The sequence below is a fragment of the Podarcis pityusensis genome (genome assembly GCF_964106645.2).
Source record: "Podarcis pityusensis genome assembly, chromosome: 2".
In the NCBI taxonomy this organism is placed as follows: domain Eukaryota; kingdom Metazoa; phylum Chordata; class Lepidosauria; order Squamata; family Lacertidae; genus Podarcis; species Podarcis pityusensis.
Window position 1 is genome coordinate 25,163,761 of NC_138029.1, and position 16,907 is coordinate 25,180,667.

The window sequence follows — 16,907 nt, forward strand, 5'->3', positions numbered from 1 at the left end:
TTCAGACACCAGTCTTAACAATAAATATTAACCTTCTTCTTAACAGGTGTCATTTCTGTTTGGCTACAGCACGTCAATGGTCTTATTCCTATATGTAATTGCCTTCGTGTTTCGCAACAAATGGCATGCTGGCAGTTTTTGGTCATTCGTCTTAATCTTGGTAAGTTTTATGACCAGACCACTGACTGATCATTTATTTCCTTATATTCTTAATCTTACAATACCTCTAATTGTTTATAATTTTCCATTAAAGTAGACAAATCAATGGATCCTTCAAATATAATAATGTGAAATAATGTAAGACTGAATGACACGTTGAATAGAAAAGAGCATGAACAGTGATCCTTTAAGTGTGCATACTTAAGCGGTATTCTATTTTTTAATTTTTTTTAGTATTTAATTTTTTATTAGTTTCAATTCATTGTACAACACCAAACATTAAAACAATAAAAAAGACAAAACACAAAAAAAACAAAGAAAAGAAAAACATTGCATAACATAAAACACCAACAAATTAAACTTACAGTAACTAAATAACTAAATCACACAACAATGATTGACTTCCCTTCAACTCGGTTTCTGAATATGTTACAAAAGATTTTCTATCTGCAGTTTTGTTTTCTTAAAACTCTTTACGTCGCAGGCGTTACATCGAGCCTACTGTGATTTTTAGATTTTTTACATCTGTTTCAATATATGTCATAAGTTTATTCCATTCATTATTAAACTTTGTACCTTTTTGGTTTCTTATTTTCTGTGTCATTTTTGCCAATTCTATATAATCAAATAATTTAGATTGCCACTCATTTATAGTTGGGATTTTTGATGTCTTCCAATTTTTGTGCTATTAGTGTTCTAGCAGCCACTGTTGCATATTGGAAAAGTGTTTGGTCTTCCTTTTTAATTTCTTCTCCAATTATCCCCAGAAGGAAGGCCTTAAGCGGTATTCTAAATCAGGTCTCCAGCTGTTGTTGGACTACAACTGCCCTCACCCCTCACCCCTGCTCCTGCTTGCTAAGGATGATGGGAGTTGTAGTCCAACTACAGCTGGAGATTCAGGTTTGGGAAACCCTGTTCTAAATACTTCCTTCAAACTGTCTGCATTTGAGCCAAGTTATTCCATACTTGGGACTGTGAGGACCCTTCTTCAGGAGCTGCCCAAAGAGATCTGTACCTGTCTTATAGGTAAAGGTAAAGGTAAAGGTAAAGGGACCCCTGACCATTAGGTCCAGTCGTGACCGACTCTGGGGTTGCGGTGCTCATCTCGCTTTACTGGCCGAGGGAGCCGGTGTACAGCTTCTGGGTCATGTGGCCAGCATGACTAAGCCGCTTCTGGCGAACCAGAGCAGCACACGGAAACACCTTTACCTTCCCGCCGGAGCAGTACCTATTTATCTACTTGCACTTTGACATGCTTTCGAACTGCGAGGTTGGCAGGAGCAGGGACTGAGGAACGGGAGCTCACCCCGTTGCAGGGATTCGAACCACTGACCTTCTGATCGGCAAGTCCTAGGCTCTGTGGTTTAACCACAGTGCCACCCGCGTCCCTTATACCTGTCTTATACTCTGCCACAAAAAACTTTTCTTCTTGCCACTAGAATAGGATACTATCATTTTGCCCCTTCCTCAATAATGCCTGTGAAGCCAGTGGCTGTGAGGTAAGGTGAGGCAACTGCCTCAGGTAGCAGGATCCATTGGGGCAACAGACCCCAATGTAGATCTTATTCAGGGCCAGCTCACCAGTGAGGCAAGCTAAGGCAACCGCCTCAGGCGTTGGAATCCACAGTGGCAGCAGTTCCCGGTATCAAACTTTCTTTCCCCACATTCCCAATATAGACCTTCCCCCACCCCTTCTTCTCTGGCAGGGAGGGGAAGCCACCTCAGATGCCAATATGTCTTGGACTAGCCCTGGGGTATAGATTGCATTCTATGGGTATCGGGTGAATTCCACCTCCCACCCCAGCAATTCGCATCTTTCAGTGGGGTGGGAGGTGGGATTCACCCGCTACCCACAGAGTGGTAACTCTCAACTTATGCACATTTAACTTCTGAGCATTTAGTTTTATGCGCTTGGCAAATAAAAAAATAATAATAAAAGTTGAAAGGGGACAGAAAGCGGGGCAGGTATCCAAGAAAAAAGACTTTGGCAATCCCACCCACCATTGAACCCATTATATTTTGATATACGTGATTTTGGCTTCACACTCTGTCCTCAGAACATAACCCCCACGTAAGTTGAGAGATGTAGTTACACACACTTGGTTGTGTTTCATTTGGGGTGTAAAGGAGTTAAGCCTCAGTATGGAAAACAAAATGGGAAGAAGCTGTTTAATCTGTTCAAAAGCTTAATATATTTTTTATCGTTTCATTTCAGATGAACATGCTTGCTTTGATTAATGCAGTCTATGCAGTCCACGATGTGCATCATCTACTAATATTAATTCTTCCCCTGTTTACAGCAACAGAATTTATGTTAACTTTCACAGCGGTAAGCAAAAGTGCAGCCTATTCCTGGTATCTTTAACTTGCCCATTAGGGCACCAAAGAGCCCTTGGTACCTTTGTCACGTACCAAGACCACCTGCCCCTTCCAATTTTATTTTCATTTTTAAATGATGTTTTTGGGTTGGGAAGCTTCCTGTTTTTATGTGGTGTTGTCTGTGCATTTTGTCTGTGCTTTTGCAGGGTGGGGATTTGTGTTGGGTGGGAGGAGTTCCAAACATGACCAATTTTTTGCCCTATGAAATCGGCATTATTTGGTGTCCAGTTTCTGAATTTATCACACAATTCGAAAAGGTTAGGGTCCGCTAGGCTATCGCTTTGCAACTGTGCTCTTGGGTTAAGGAAACAGTAGCTCATCAAGGGCCACCAGATTCATAATGGCACATCCTCCTGGTCTGTAATCCCGGAATAAAGGTGCTCCCAATTAAGGTTTACACCCACCCACCCCCCGAGCCACCTCCTCTTTTGGAACCTGATCTCGCAACCACTGTGCCATCTGTGCAGCTACCTGATCTAATCTCCTTGACCTTGGGCTGATCGGCTGGACACTTTCCAGTGAACCGGCTCTAACAACTAGGTGCGCCTTATGGTCCGGTGTGCCTTACGGAGCGAAAAATACGGTAATACAGTTGTACCTTGGGTTACAAATGCTTCGAGTTACAAATGCTTCGGGTTACAAACTCCGCTAACCTGGAAGTAGTTGCTCCGATTTGTGAACATATCCCCAGGATGAGAATGGAAATTGCACGGCTGCGGTGCAGTGGCAGCAGGAGGCCCCATTAGCTAAAGTGGTACCTCAGGTTAAGAACGGTTTCGGGTTAAGAACGGACCTCCGGAACAAATTAAGTTTGTAACCCGAGGTACCACTGTAACCGAAACTGATCCAACAGCTCTGCTCCATTTGGATGCCTCCATATGGCTTAATCCTAATCATGGCATCCAATTCCAAACAAACCTGAGGGACTTTACTCACAAAATGCCTAGCAAATTTGTTTTAGCAGAGATCCAATGGGACATTTTGGTACTAAATTCCAGGATTCCCCCCTTGCTCTGTTGCACCCCTCCACGTTGAGAGGGGGCTCCAGGCCCTCCAGGAATCGCCCACACATCTATTGATTCTGGCTGCCTACACACACACACACACACACACACACACACACACCCCACCGGGCATACATTTGGAGCCCATCCTCTCCTCTGCCTCATGAAAAGGATTCTGGGAAGTGTAGTTTATCCTCTGCAGCCAGGCATTTGGCTGACTAACATCCTATGTCCTTTTACATGTTTTTTTGGAAGGGGGGAATGTTTGTTGCTTTGGTTTGTTCTTGTCCTTATTATGCATTTTGTATCTTTTGTCTCGTATTTATATGCTGTGAATTGCCCTGCAATTTTCAGATGAAGGGCAGTATACAGATTTAATACATAAAAAACAATCCTGCATAGACCTGCAGTTCCCAATATTCCTATCTCCCACAACAAGAAGCACTCAACATAATGTAGGTCTTAGAAGCTCACAGGTCCTCGAGTCACTGTCTTTCGAAGTCATTTTCTTTTACTTCACAAACTAGTATACTTCTGAGTAAGCAGAAACAGTTAACTTAATTTGGCGGGACACTAACTTTCAAGCTGACAGGCACTGGCACAACCTGACTTCAGTATTAGAGGGAATAATCTACAGAATCACCTTTTTTCCCCTTACAGATGTTGAGTGTATCGTTTTATGATGAAAATAGATCATTAATGAATCTGATCTGGGCGGCTTCCTTTATGGTGAGAAATGAATTCAATATTTGTAGGGGAGATATTTTAGTTCGTAGGGTGTTGTATCCAATGGAATGGGTGTTCACCTTGTTGCGAGACACTAGACAGGAGCAAAGACTTGTGGGGAGCAGGCTGGACTCCCTCAGTTTTTCCTTCTGTCTAGATGCATACAGGTGAAACTTGGAAAATTAGAATATTGTGGAAAAGGTCATTTATTTCAGTAATTCAACTTAAAAGGTGAAACTAATATATGAGATAGACTCATGACATGCAAAGCAAGATATGTCAAGCCTTTATTTGTTATAATTGTGATGATCATGGTTTAAGTTGAATTACTGAAATAAATGAACTTTTCCACAATATTCTAATTTTCCGAGTTTCACCTGTACAGTACATTCCTCCCAGCTCTCCTGACTCAACTAAGTTTTTTCCTAGTTTCTGAACCCTCTTTTTTCTTTAGATTTCCCTTATCGTCGTTTTAGTTCTACAGTTCTTTGTTTGTCCATGCATTGTGGTTTCTTACACACACACAAAAACCAACCAACTAACCAAACAAACAGACAGACAGACAAATGAAACCCTTTCCTTTGCTCTTTCTGTTTGGTTGTTCTGCTTATTTGCCACTCTTCTTTTATTCCTTAGTTGTTTACTTATATTGATAAATTTTGCAGAATCAGTGCCCGGTGAGATGTGCGACTCAAAAGACATGTCTCATCCATTTCCTCAATTCTGAGTGCTACCGGTAGGCTGCCCTTATCCCAGAACTGGTTAGTCAAATGCTTTCTCAAGGGTGCGGTATGTCGACACCCACCAATGGCACATCGCCTCCCCACCTGGAATTTACACTCGGTCCTCACAGCTCTTCAGAGACCTCCTTTCAAACGTCTATGTCTTGCACCCCTAAGGATCCTTTCCTTCAAAGTCCTCTTTTGGTGGCAATCACTTCGGCACACAGTGTCAGAGTTTTCAGCCCTTTCTACACCTAAACATTTTTGTATTTTCCACAAGGATAAGGTGGCGCTACGTTCAGACCCTTTCCTTCCTTCCGAAGGTCTATCTAGGGTCCACTGCCAACAAAATCTGACTCTCTGACTTTCCGTCTGCATCCAAAATAACCGAAGGAGCAAGCCTGGCACTCCCTGGATGTGCGCAGAGCTCTGAAAGTGTACCTACATCATACAAAATCCTTCTCTACAATGGATCTCTCTACCTGGTTTTTAAATGGCAAGGAGAGGAATCTTATCTCCCTATCTTACTGATGAGCACTAGAACACTAAGACCACATTGTAGATAAGAGCATCGGAGATAACTCTTGCTTGTCTCTGATCTTAGTGTCCTGGTGTTAAGATGGGAGATCCCCTTACTTGCCCCAGGCATGATGTGGTTAGGATCTCAGATGATTGGCAGGTGTGTTGGTTTGCCCCAAATGGCTGCATGGACCAAATGAAGAGGCAATGGCCTCCCCCACTACTGGTTTATTGGATTGTAGCCCAAATATAGTGACTTAAATTGGTTATAGGTCTGTACACTTCTTGAACATAATTGGTTGTTTCTGATTTTTTTTTGTTTTTTGTTTTGTTTAGCCTTACTTCCACATTGTGGTTCTCATTCTTTTACTTCGCTGTCTGACGGCGAAATATGGCAGGCCAGTTATGAGAAGAGATCCTGTGTTTAGGTTTGTACACATATGGTTAACCTGCTTATGCAGTCAGACTTAGCAATGCAAAAGGTTTTCCTGTTTTTCTTCTGAAATGATGACTTTCAAATACATACAGTCATACCTTGGCTCCCGAATGCCTTGGGAGTCTAACGTTCTGTCCCCCAAACAATCGAAAACCAGAAGTGAGTGTTCGGGTTTTCAAATTTTTTTTTTTTAAGCCGAATTTCTGGTGCGGCTTCCGCTATTGTTTCCAGAGCGCCCGCGTAATCAGGAACCAATCAGAAGCCGTGCCTTGGTTTCCAAACTTTTCGGAAGTTGAACGTACTTCCGGAATGGATTCCGTTCAACTTCCAATGTACATCTGTACGTCACTTTTTATATCCATAGGTTCTTCTCTCTCTCTCTCTTTCTCTTTTAAAAAAGCAAGTTTTCCTAGTTCTGCGCTTAAGAATCCCAATATCCCCTGGGAGTAATTCAGTGTAGCGCTAAGCAAATGGCTCTGTCAATGCATCTCTGCTGGCCTGAGGGAATCAACTTCTCTCTCTTCCCACTTACTATTCCAGGGGTTCTCTTCACCCCTCCCCCAAGCCAATTTGATGCAGTAATGGATGGAGGAGTTGGGGTAGTCCTGTTGTACTTTTGGAAGTTCTTGAACAGGTTCCCACTGACAGGGCTTTTTTAGTTTAATCCAGCCCTTGGTTCGCTTTATTTATTTATTCCATAAAAACTTTAAGGCAGAGATTTCCAAACTCTGTGTTGAGAAACGTTAGTGTGTCGGCTGCAGTGTGTAGGTGTGTCGTGTGAATGCTCCCCACCCTGAGGTAAAAATCATGGACTTAGGGGACTCAAAGAATCCCATGGGGAGTTGGGCAGCAAAAGCCAAATTTTCGCATCAATTCTCCTCCTGGGGCTGAATTACTCTGTTGCAAAATAATGCATGTCTAAAAAGGGGTCACCAATGTGAAAGGTTTGAAAAGCTCTGCGTTAATGTGTTTGGCAATGTGTAAAGGTAGATTCATTTCACAGTTGTTGTTTTAAAGAGGATATTCAAGATTTAACAAACACCTTCATAATTTTTAGGAATCTTTCATTTCACGAGGGTGCTTGTTTTCTTCCATAGAGCCAAACTTCTGAAAAAAGAGGATATTATTTTGTTGTTAAAGTATGATTTTAAAAAATTGCCTGACATAGGCAGAATATATGTTTTGATTTGATTTGATTTATTATATTACTATGCTTTTTTTCATTCAAATGAATCCCAAAGCGGCTTACAAACAAACAAAAAATAGCAATAACATGATAGAACATAATAGAACATCACAAATAACAACATAAATGTAATAGAATAATTAACAAATCATCAGTAGAACATTTGCAATCTATAAAACACTGCTTACAAATCAACAACTAAAAAAATAAGACAAACATCACATTTAAAGCAAGCCATATTATATGATTAACAAATCAATACAGCATTTATAAAACAATGTTAACAACGTTAACAATCAATCTTTAGCTCCAGGAGTTGACTTTATAAATAGAAAAATAATAATGGTGATCTTAATAATGTTACATACCACCCCAGTCTCCAAATGGTGAGAGATTCCAGGGGTTTCAGCGCATTCTCGAGTTCAGTTTTCTTTGAATGAAGACTGGCAGGGACTGGAGAGGCCTAAACAGCATTAACTTCCCAACAGATCTTGCTTTCCCATTAAGCTTCCAGGGAAGCCCCAAAGCCCAGCACAGAACAAGCATGTCTCTTGTGTCTCCAGCTTCTTCACCTCCTTTCTGCCTAGCTTACACTACACTGGCTATTGTTCTTGTATTTGCCTGGCGAGGCCCCGGGCCCTGCAGTTCCCTTAGATAATAGACACACAGACACAAATGTTTAGCTTAATGGGATAAAATAGGCCACAACTTTATTGGTTACGGAAGGGACGTGGGTGGCGCTGTGGGTTAAACCACAGAGTCTAGGACTTGCTGATCAGAAGGTCGGTGGTTCGAATCCCTGCGACGGGGTGAGCTCCTGTTGCTCGGTCCCTGCTCCTGCCAACCTAGCAGTTCAAAAGCACGTCAAAGTGCAAGTAGATAAATAGGTACCGCTCCAGTGGGAAGGTAAACGGCGTTTCCGTGCGCTGCTCTGGTTCGCCAGAAGCGGCTTAGTCATGCTGGCCACATGACCCGGAAGCTGTACACCGGCTCCCTTGGCCAATAAAGCGAGATGAGCGCCACAACCCCAGAGTCAGTCACGACTGGACCTAATGGTCAGGGGTCCCTTTACCTTTACCTTTATTGGTTACAGATGTGAGCGGTTTGCCTTAGGCATTGGGCGAAATGATATCTTGACTTCTGCCCGTCTACAGGGAGTCTCATTAGGGTAAACCACCGGTAGGGGGGAGCCCTATGATATACATCAATTAAGAGCACCCCCAGGGTCACCGATGGAGTCGTGCCATGGCCCTAGCCTACACCCAGGCTCCGGACAGGATCCAGATCTGCAGTATGGCACAGAGCAATTATACTTATTATGTTGTTTATCTACTCAGCCACAGCCATTGCCTAGAGAGATTGGCTTGATGAGCTTGCTGTCATACCTCCTACCCCCCCCCCCCCACAGATAGAGGAAGGAAAAAATTGGAAGGGACTTGGGGCATCATGCGGACTGTCCCCCGTCCCCCAACAAAATTCATACAACAATAATACTGTGGCTAGGGATATACAAACTATAATTATGCATATGTTTCTGCCTAGCCCCCCCCCCCCGATATGTGTTATCTGCAGAAGCAGGTGTAATTTTGTAAGGCAGCATTTTCTGGGCTGTGACGAGTTTGCACATTAAGTTCAGAGATTCTCGCTTCCTCATGGACTGTTTTCTGCTTTCCTACTTGAGATTGGAATTCATTCCTTGGTGTGCAGTGCTTTTGAAACACTTTCTGTGGTGTCTTTGATCCGTAGGATTTCTCCACAGAGAAAGAGCAGCCATCAGAATCCTGAAGAGGCCAGTCAGGGTGATGATAGAGATGTTCAAGAGGAAAGGGCAAGAGTTCAGAGTGCACTGGCCTCTGCAAATCAGGAAGAGGTAAAGCAGAATTATTGTGATTTCCTTGTTTTAGAAAGGCTTTTATAGCTTGCTCTGCTGTTCATTGCAGTGATTTGCTTGTGTAATGTAACTCGATGCCTGCTCCTGCTTACAGTCACCTTGGAAAACAAGCTTTTATGGCTTAAACACCTAACATTTTTGGCACTCCACGGGTACTTCTTATAAAAGCTGGAAAAAGTGGAGGAAGAGATGCTAAGAGAAAAGGATTGAGGCCTCCTAGATAAACAGAGCTCTATGTAGGGATGAGATATTAGTGTCCGGAAGAAGAGTGTCAGTACCTTAAGTGCTGGAAAACTAAGTACTGCAGATACCCTGTTTTTCAAAAGCCAAGCCATGCACCCCCATACTTTTGAAAACGTTGATATCTCTACAGTAGCTTTTGTTATGAGAATGGTTATGCAGACCACTGATTGCGAGCCACTGTCTTGGCTTATTAATATTAACATATTACTGTTAAGGTGACTTACTTAACCTAACAATAATTTGAAGCATCGTCTTTTCTTCCATCATCTTTACCTGGTTTCTTAATATGCCACAGTTCTGACAGTTGTTTGCACAGGTGTGTGGTTGGGATACTGGCACAGTTAGCACTATCTGATGATGTATACTTGAGGCATTTAGCTTTGGAGTGGGACCACAGTTCACTGATAGAGCTCATGCTTGCATAGAGGAAGGCTTCAGAGTCAGGTAAAGGGCATGGAAATCCTCTGTCTGATATCTTGGGGTACTGCCACCAGCCAGAGAGTAAATAGACAAATAGCCTGGCTTGTTATAAGTCAACTTCTTCCTATGTTTCTGTCTGAAGCAGAATGTCTTCCATGGCTCTTGCTTTGACCCACTTAAACCAAAGGTATAGCTATGTATGTATATGTGCTGTAAGCAAGCTTCTCTCTTCTGCTCCTATTTAGAGACCAGTTATCCTAGTCAGCAACTTGCGCAAAGAATACAGAAGTGAGAAGGCTTGTTCCTGTGGCAAGAAAAGCAAGACGCTGGGGAAAGTGGCCACCAAAAGTGTCTCCTTCTGTGTTAAAAAAGGTTTGCTGGCAATGGAAAATTACTGTTACAGCTTGACCAAGGAAAAGCATAACTTTTACTTTGTAGTCATTTTGGGGGATGCTTGACATTTGAATATATTGTAAGTGACTCAAATAGGAAGGAAAGGAATCAGTATAGGGGCAGACCAATCCTAAACCCCAGATCTGCTGGCTGCTTGGTGGGTTGGGTTCTGATGTGGTGCAGGTGTCCCTTTGGTGGCATGGGGCCACAGCTGCTGCTGAAAGTTTCGTTGCCATTGATCTACTAGTTGCAGCATTTTTCCTGGCAGTAGCCCCGGAAAGGCGGTGTTTCTGGGGAAAGCCAGAAGCAGAGCCAGACTTGAATCTACTGAACCCAAAAGACCCTCTTCTTCCTAGATGGGACCCAGGATCGGGCTTGTTACCAATGGCAGCTTGGAGATGGGTTGGGTAATTTCATCACTACAGTGGTACCTTGGGTTACAGATGCTTCAGGTTACAGACTCCGCTAACCCAGAAATAGTACCTCGGGTTAAGAACTTTGCTTCAGGATGAGAACAGAAATTGTGCTCTGGCAGCGCAGCAGCCGCAGGAGGCCCCATTAGCTAAAGTGGTGCTTCAGGTTAAGAACAGTTTCAGGTTAAGAACAGACCTCCGGAACGAATTAAGTAATTAACCTGAGGTACCACTGTATTGGTTTCAGTGGAAGGTACTCCCAGACCGGCTGATGCAAGCCGGCAGGGCTTTGGAAATAGTGGGGTGATTTGCCACTTTTCTCTCCATTGTACCCAGGAAAATTTTCTTCGCTGTTGCAGAAAGTTAAAACTAAGCAGAGCTTATAGAAGAAGAGCATTTGTTGCTCCCAGGGAATCAGGCTGTTTAAAATTACTTAAGTTATTTTAAGTTTTGTGTAAGTTTTTTTACTATATCAAAAATCAACATTAAAAAACACATTTCTCTAGAGTCTAAAATAATTATAGGGAACCTAAATTGCTTAGATAGTGATGTGTTGTACTATGCATGTTTACTCAGATGCAAGTCCTGAAAGTTTAAAGTTGCAGCCTTAGTCTAATGATCATATCCAATTGTAAGACTTTGAGTAGTACCTGGGAAGATGATTTGAGTAGTACCTGGGAAGATGACTGAGGCAACTGAGAGTGCAATATTTCTTATGAATATAGCTATCTGAGACCATATAACACCGGTCCTGAAAGACCTTCATTGCCTCCCAGTACATTTCCGAGCACAATTCAAAGTGTTGGTGCTGACCTTTAAAGCCCTAAATGGCCTCGACCCAGGATACCCGAAGGAGCGTCTCCACCCACATCATTCAGTCTGGACACTGAGGTGGTCCTCCAAGAGTCTTTTGCTGATTCCTTCACTGTGAGAAGTGAAGTTACAGGGAACCAGGCAGAGGGCCTTCTGAGTAGTGGTACCCTCACTGTGGAAGGCCCTGCCTACAGATGTCAAGGAGATAGAAGACATCTGAAGGCAGCCCTGTTTAGGGAATTTTTTAATGTTCAATGTATTTATCGTGTATTTAATATTCTATTAGGAGCCGCCCAGAGTGGCTGGGGAAACTCAGCCAGATAGGCAGGGTATAAATAATAAATTCTTTTATTTTATTATTTTATTTTATTTGCTGGGATAATGTGTAGTATCCTTACCAAAGTGTGAGTATGTGTGTTGTTCTAGGAGAAATTTTGGGGCTACTTGGACCCAATGGAGCTGGTAAAAGTACAACAATGAATATGATAACAGGAGACACAGATCCAACAGCTGGACAGGTAGGTGTGAGCACTAAAATGTACTCTTCTTTTTCATGAACAGGTGCACCATCACTGCAAAAGTCAACTTCAATGCATTACAAAGTGTAGTATGGCAATGGCATCAATAGCAGATTCCCGTCTAGGACTAGGAACAGGGAGGGATTTTTGCATAGGAGGTAGAAGATTGAGGGCTGGCCTTTAATTTCCTAGATAGGACTTTTATATTTCAAAAGATGACTCATCATCATCATCCTTTTTATTCGACCGTCAGTCAGAAAAAAGTACATTTTGTCAATACACAGTTAAAACCATCCAGGAAGATTTTAAAACTTAGCCAACACTAAAATGGGCTAAACAGATAGCCCCATAAAAAGATGACTCATGTTGGACAAATTTAAATGGGGCCACAATATTTTGGACAGGTCCTGATGAAAGGAGCTGATGCAGCTGCAACGGAAGAAAATGCTGTCGGTTTTCTTGGCTACTGTCCCCAAGAGGATGCCCTCTGGCCCAGCCTGACCATGAAAGAACATCTGGAGATTAATGCAGCTGTGAAAGGGATGCAGAAAGACTCAGCTGGTGTTGCTATCAGTCGGTAAGGGCAGCAAAAGATCCTGTTTTCATGGTACACTTCCTATCTCTTAGTTTTTGGGCTACTGAGTGCAAAGCCCCACATTCTATACTTGACAGAATCGTTGGACTTTGAAAGCTAGTTGTTTTTAGCATTGACGTTTCTCCTTGGGAGGTGGGCAGTTAGCATTAAGTTCTTACACTGGCAAATAGCACATGTGGTTTATCTCCATCCAGTATCATAACAGCATCCCTGAGATTCACTTGCAACCTCCCCTGTAATTCTTATGCAAAAGAGATCCATTCTAGAATACTCCAGATGTCGTTTCGTTTCTTCTGCCCTTTCTTTCAGAATAGTTCAAGCTCTAGAACTCCAGGACTATTTGAAAACGGCAGCTAAGGCATTACCTGCTGGACTGAGAAGGAAAGTAAGTTCTGTGTTTTGTTAGTTTCTTGAACCGGTTGCCAAATATTTAATGTTGGCTAATGGATAGAGACCAAGCGGCATCACAAGGTACTTGGGTTTGTTGCTCAGTCAGCGCTAGTTCTTTGCCACTGCACTGCCTATTTTCCTCCTTGCCCACACAGAACAATGTAGTCCATGGTGCAGATTGCTGCCTCGATAATTTAAACAACATATCCACACCTTAGTTCTTAACAGACCTTCTGCTCTAAATATGTTGCAGTCTTACCAGGGTGTGTCCATTCAAAACTTTGGGACTGAAAATTATCGTTGGAAGTCCTAATTGCCTTGCTTGCCCACCAACCTCAGTTTCTTCAAGGAAAAAGGGTTCCGAGATGAAATGCATTATCAAAATCTCTTATTGGCTTATTTGCCTGTCCGAGCATTCGGCATGTTTTAGTTTGGTCTCGCTAGGGACGTTGGAGAATTCTGACAAAAGCGGTAATGAGAGCAGAAATTGCCAATGCTTGTTTATCCATCCTGTTTCCGAAATGGAAATGAACCCAGCATGTACCACTTTGTTTTGCATTTACTGTTGTTGTTTCAGTCCACAAACAATACATAATTCATTATTCTTTCCCCCGTTGCTTCCTTTGCACTGAAACGAATAATTTTGCCACAGTGGACTGTGAGACAGATAATGCAGTTTGGGCAGAAGAGAAACTACAGCACAATAGAATCAGTGTTTGGAAGAGAAAACAACGCCTTCTTACAATCACTAGTTCTCACTCACATATTGATAATTTTCTGGGTTTCTGCACCTGGGCAACTGTCACCACAGACTCATCTGTCGTCCAGAACCCTCTGCAAATATTATTAGTTGTATTTGTACTTACTCCCCCCCCCAAAAAAATTATATCCTATCAAATGTTTGAAGCAACTTTAAATGGTTATTATTGTTTCCTTCATTTTAGTTATGCTTTGCCCTGAGCATGCTGAGTAATCCTGCAGTGATGCTATTAGATGAACCAACAGCAGGAATGGATCCTAAAGGAAAGCGCCAAGTGTGGTGAGTGACTCATACACTTAATATCTCAAACCAGGTTTGTGAATTTGCAATACATAATAGCATATCACTCAAAACAAAATGTATACTTATATTGATGTACTTGCATTTAGGAATCCGAGTAAATATTGTGAATTTGTTCAGTGTTTTTTTGAAATACAGTGGTACCTCAGGTTACATATGCTTCAGGTTACATATGCTTCAGGTTACAGACTCCGCTAACCCAGAAATAGTACCTCAGGTTAAGAACTTTGCTTCAGGATGAGAACAGAAATCGTGCTCTGGTGGCGCGGTGGCAGCAGGAGGCCCCATTATCTAAAGTGGTGATTCAGGTTAAGAACAGTTTCAGGTTAAGTGTGGACCTCTGGAACGAATTAAGTACTTAACCCGAGGTACCACTGTACCAGACAATAATGTCTGCTAGGAACAGGCCGTTTACGGCTCCTTCAACCATACCCCACCCTAGTAAATCTTATGTTGACTGCAGGAAAGCAATCCTCACTGCGCTGAAGGACAAAGACCAAGGAGCCATTTTGACAACTCACCACATGGAAGAAGCTGAGGCAGTGTGTGACAGAGTAGCCATCATGGTGACTGGACAGCTCAGGTGAGCTTCAACTTGCATTTTGTTTTCCAGCATATTAGGATACCATAAACAGCTGATGTGTTGATGGGGCGAAATATTCTTCTTATTCTTTTTCCACCTTCTCATAAGAAGCTTGCTGTATACTTAAGTTTTTACCTCTATCTTCAGTACACAATATTTTATTTTATTGCTATGGCTAGTGGCTGATGCAAATAAAGATTCTTCTGATTCTGAAGCGCACCATGTTCAACTTATAAATTGTTACATTTTTGACAATAACTGTCTAAAGTGTGTTTTTAAAACAAATTTTATTAGAGTTTATAAAGAAAAATGCAAAACTTAATATCAAATATCTTTTTTATCAGCATTGATCAAAATAAGATAAAAACATAGCAAGCAAGAAAGAAAGACGAAAAGATAAAGTTCAGAAACTAAAGAATTTCCCATTCTTCATCTGTCCGCTATATATAAACAATAATAACTTCATCCACTCCAATATAACCCTCAACAAAACCATTTTCTATAACAAAACATTATCTTCAATAACCAAATCCAAATGTCACAAATGCTGATTCCTTCCTTCTGCAGGTGTCTTGGTTCTATTCAGTATCTGAAAAGCAAATTTGGCAAAAATTATTTGCTCCAAATAAAAGTTAAGGGCGTGGACCACGGAGAGCTTCTGAATACTCATATTCTACAGATCTTCCCACATGCAGCTCGTCAAGAAAGGTAACTGATGCTTTTCCTGCAGCTTGACACACAATTTCCTGAATTATTTTGGTTACTATAGTTTATGTTCAGAGGGACACAGGTGGCGCTGTGGGTTAAACCACAAAGCCTAGGACTTGCCGATCAGAAGGTCGGCAGTTTGAATCCCCGCGACGGGGTGAGCTCCTGTTGCTCGGTCCCTGCTCATGCCAACCCAGCAGTTTGAAAGCACGTCAAAGTGCAAGTAGATAAATAGGTATCGCTCCAGCAGGAAGGTAAACGGCATTTCCGTGCGCTGCTCTGGTTCACCAGTCATGCTGGCCACATGACCCGGAAGCTGTACGCCGGCTCCCTCGGCCAATAAAGCGAGATGAGTGCTGCAACCCCAGAGTTGGTCACGACTGGACCTAATGGTCAGGGGTCCCTTTACCTTTATAGTTTATGTTCTTGTATACCCTCTTACTTACCCTCCTTGAGCTTTTGGTAATGGGCCAGATGAACATGATGGGGACAGAATGCCCTTCTGCTTCTTCCTGTCCCCCAGCCTTCTAGGCCCCAGTGATGAACCAGCACGTGGACCTGCCACATACTGAGCAGGTGTTATTTCTGGAGACGGCCCCACACTCCCCATTTCAGGTGGCTTCTGTTTCGATCCATAGGTGGATGAGGAAACTCACGTGTGCCTCCCTTTTGAAACCAACAGCAGAGGCGGTTTTAGGGTGGCGTGCAACCATTGTGATTGCACTGTGCACTGCCCCAGGAAGCACCAGAAGGCTGTAGAATAGAGTGAGAGAGGTGGGGGTGTGCCGAATTTTAGTGCTGCACAGGGTGCTGTTGAAATTTGAGAGTCCAAAGCACGCTGCTGCCAACAGCCAAGGCTGTACACAAGGAGACCCTTTAAAAATCTAGTCTTGTTGCTCAGCAGGAAAAGTTTCTCTCGTGTGTGTGTGTGTGTGTGTGTGTGTGTGTGCGCACATGTGTGTGCGCATGCTAGATTCAACTCCCCCCATTCCCCCATACTGGACTTTGGTTTTTTTAACCAGGGCTGTGTACACGCAGACTGCTTGCACTGCACTTACTCCATTTGGATCAAAGCCATTCTGGTGACTGAGTTGATTTCCCTCCCCTTAGGATATCCACTTTGTTGGCCTACAAGATCCCAATGGAAGACGCACTGCCTCTATCAAAGGCCTTCTCCATGTTAGAGGAAGGTACGTACAGACAGACTGTGCAGTTGTTTGTGGAAGATATTTTAATGCCCACCTGATTTAGGTATTGCCCCCTTTCCTTCCCTCTATGCACAGTGGAGAGGATCCCTCCTTCCGACTCACTAGGTAGGCCTTTCCTACCTCTAGAAAGATGTGTAACACCCAGCACATTGAGGGAATGTAGAGGCATATTGTATCTCAGAGTTTCCCTCGCTGTGATAAGCCAAGTTACAGGGAACCAAGCAGAGGGCCTTCTCAGTAGTGGCACCCACCCTCCCACCAGATGTCAAAGAGAACAACAACTACCAGACTTTTAGAAGACATCTGAAGGCAGCCCTGTTTAGGGAAGCTTTTAATGTTTGATGGACTATTGTATTTTAATATTCTGTTGGAAGCCACCCAGAGTGGCTGGGGAAACCCAGCCAGATGGGCGGGGTATAAATTATTATTATTATTATTTATTTATTTATTTATTTATTTTCTACATGTTTGTGTGCTCTTGCTTCAAATGCTGCATCCTCAGACATCTGGGGTGTTGAAGAGACGGAAGTGCATCTTGCAT

General features: G+C 42.8%; 1 protein-coding gene across 3 annotated transcripts in view; it reads left to right on the forward strand.

Annotated features, from left to right (window-relative positions):
• LOC308470840 (ABC-type organic anion transporter ABCA8-like) overlaps window positions 1-16,907 on the forward strand; it is an 87,806-nt gene that overhangs the window by 66,393 nt on the left and 4,506 nt on the right. For all 3 annotated transcript variants that reach the window (XR_013982672.1, XM_080994361.1, XM_080994362.1), the window contains 13 exons: window positions 47-160; window positions 2,375-2,488; window positions 4,203-4,271; window positions 5,846-5,937; window positions 8,878-9,001; window positions 9,931-10,057; window positions 11,731-11,822; window positions 12,227-12,399; window positions 12,727-12,802; window positions 13,752-13,846; window positions 14,331-14,450; window positions 15,018-15,158; window positions 16,269-16,348. Coding sequence is in view for 2 of the 3 variants with exons in the window: in XM_080994361.1 (XP_080850487.1) it covers window positions 47-160; window positions 2,375-2,488; window positions 4,203-4,271; window positions 5,846-5,937; window positions 8,878-9,001; window positions 9,931-10,057; window positions 11,731-11,822; window positions 12,227-12,399; window positions 12,727-12,802; window positions 13,752-13,846; window positions 14,331-14,450; window positions 15,018-15,158; window positions 16,269-16,348 (1,417 nt within the window). In the remaining variant the exon portion in view is untranslated. The remainder of the gene's footprint in view (window positions 1-46; window positions 161-2,374; window positions 2,489-4,202; window positions 4,272-5,845; window positions 5,938-8,877; window positions 9,002-9,930; window positions 10,058-11,730; window positions 11,823-12,226; window positions 12,400-12,726; window positions 12,803-13,751; window positions 13,847-14,330; window positions 14,451-15,017; window positions 15,159-16,268; window positions 16,349-16,907) is intronic.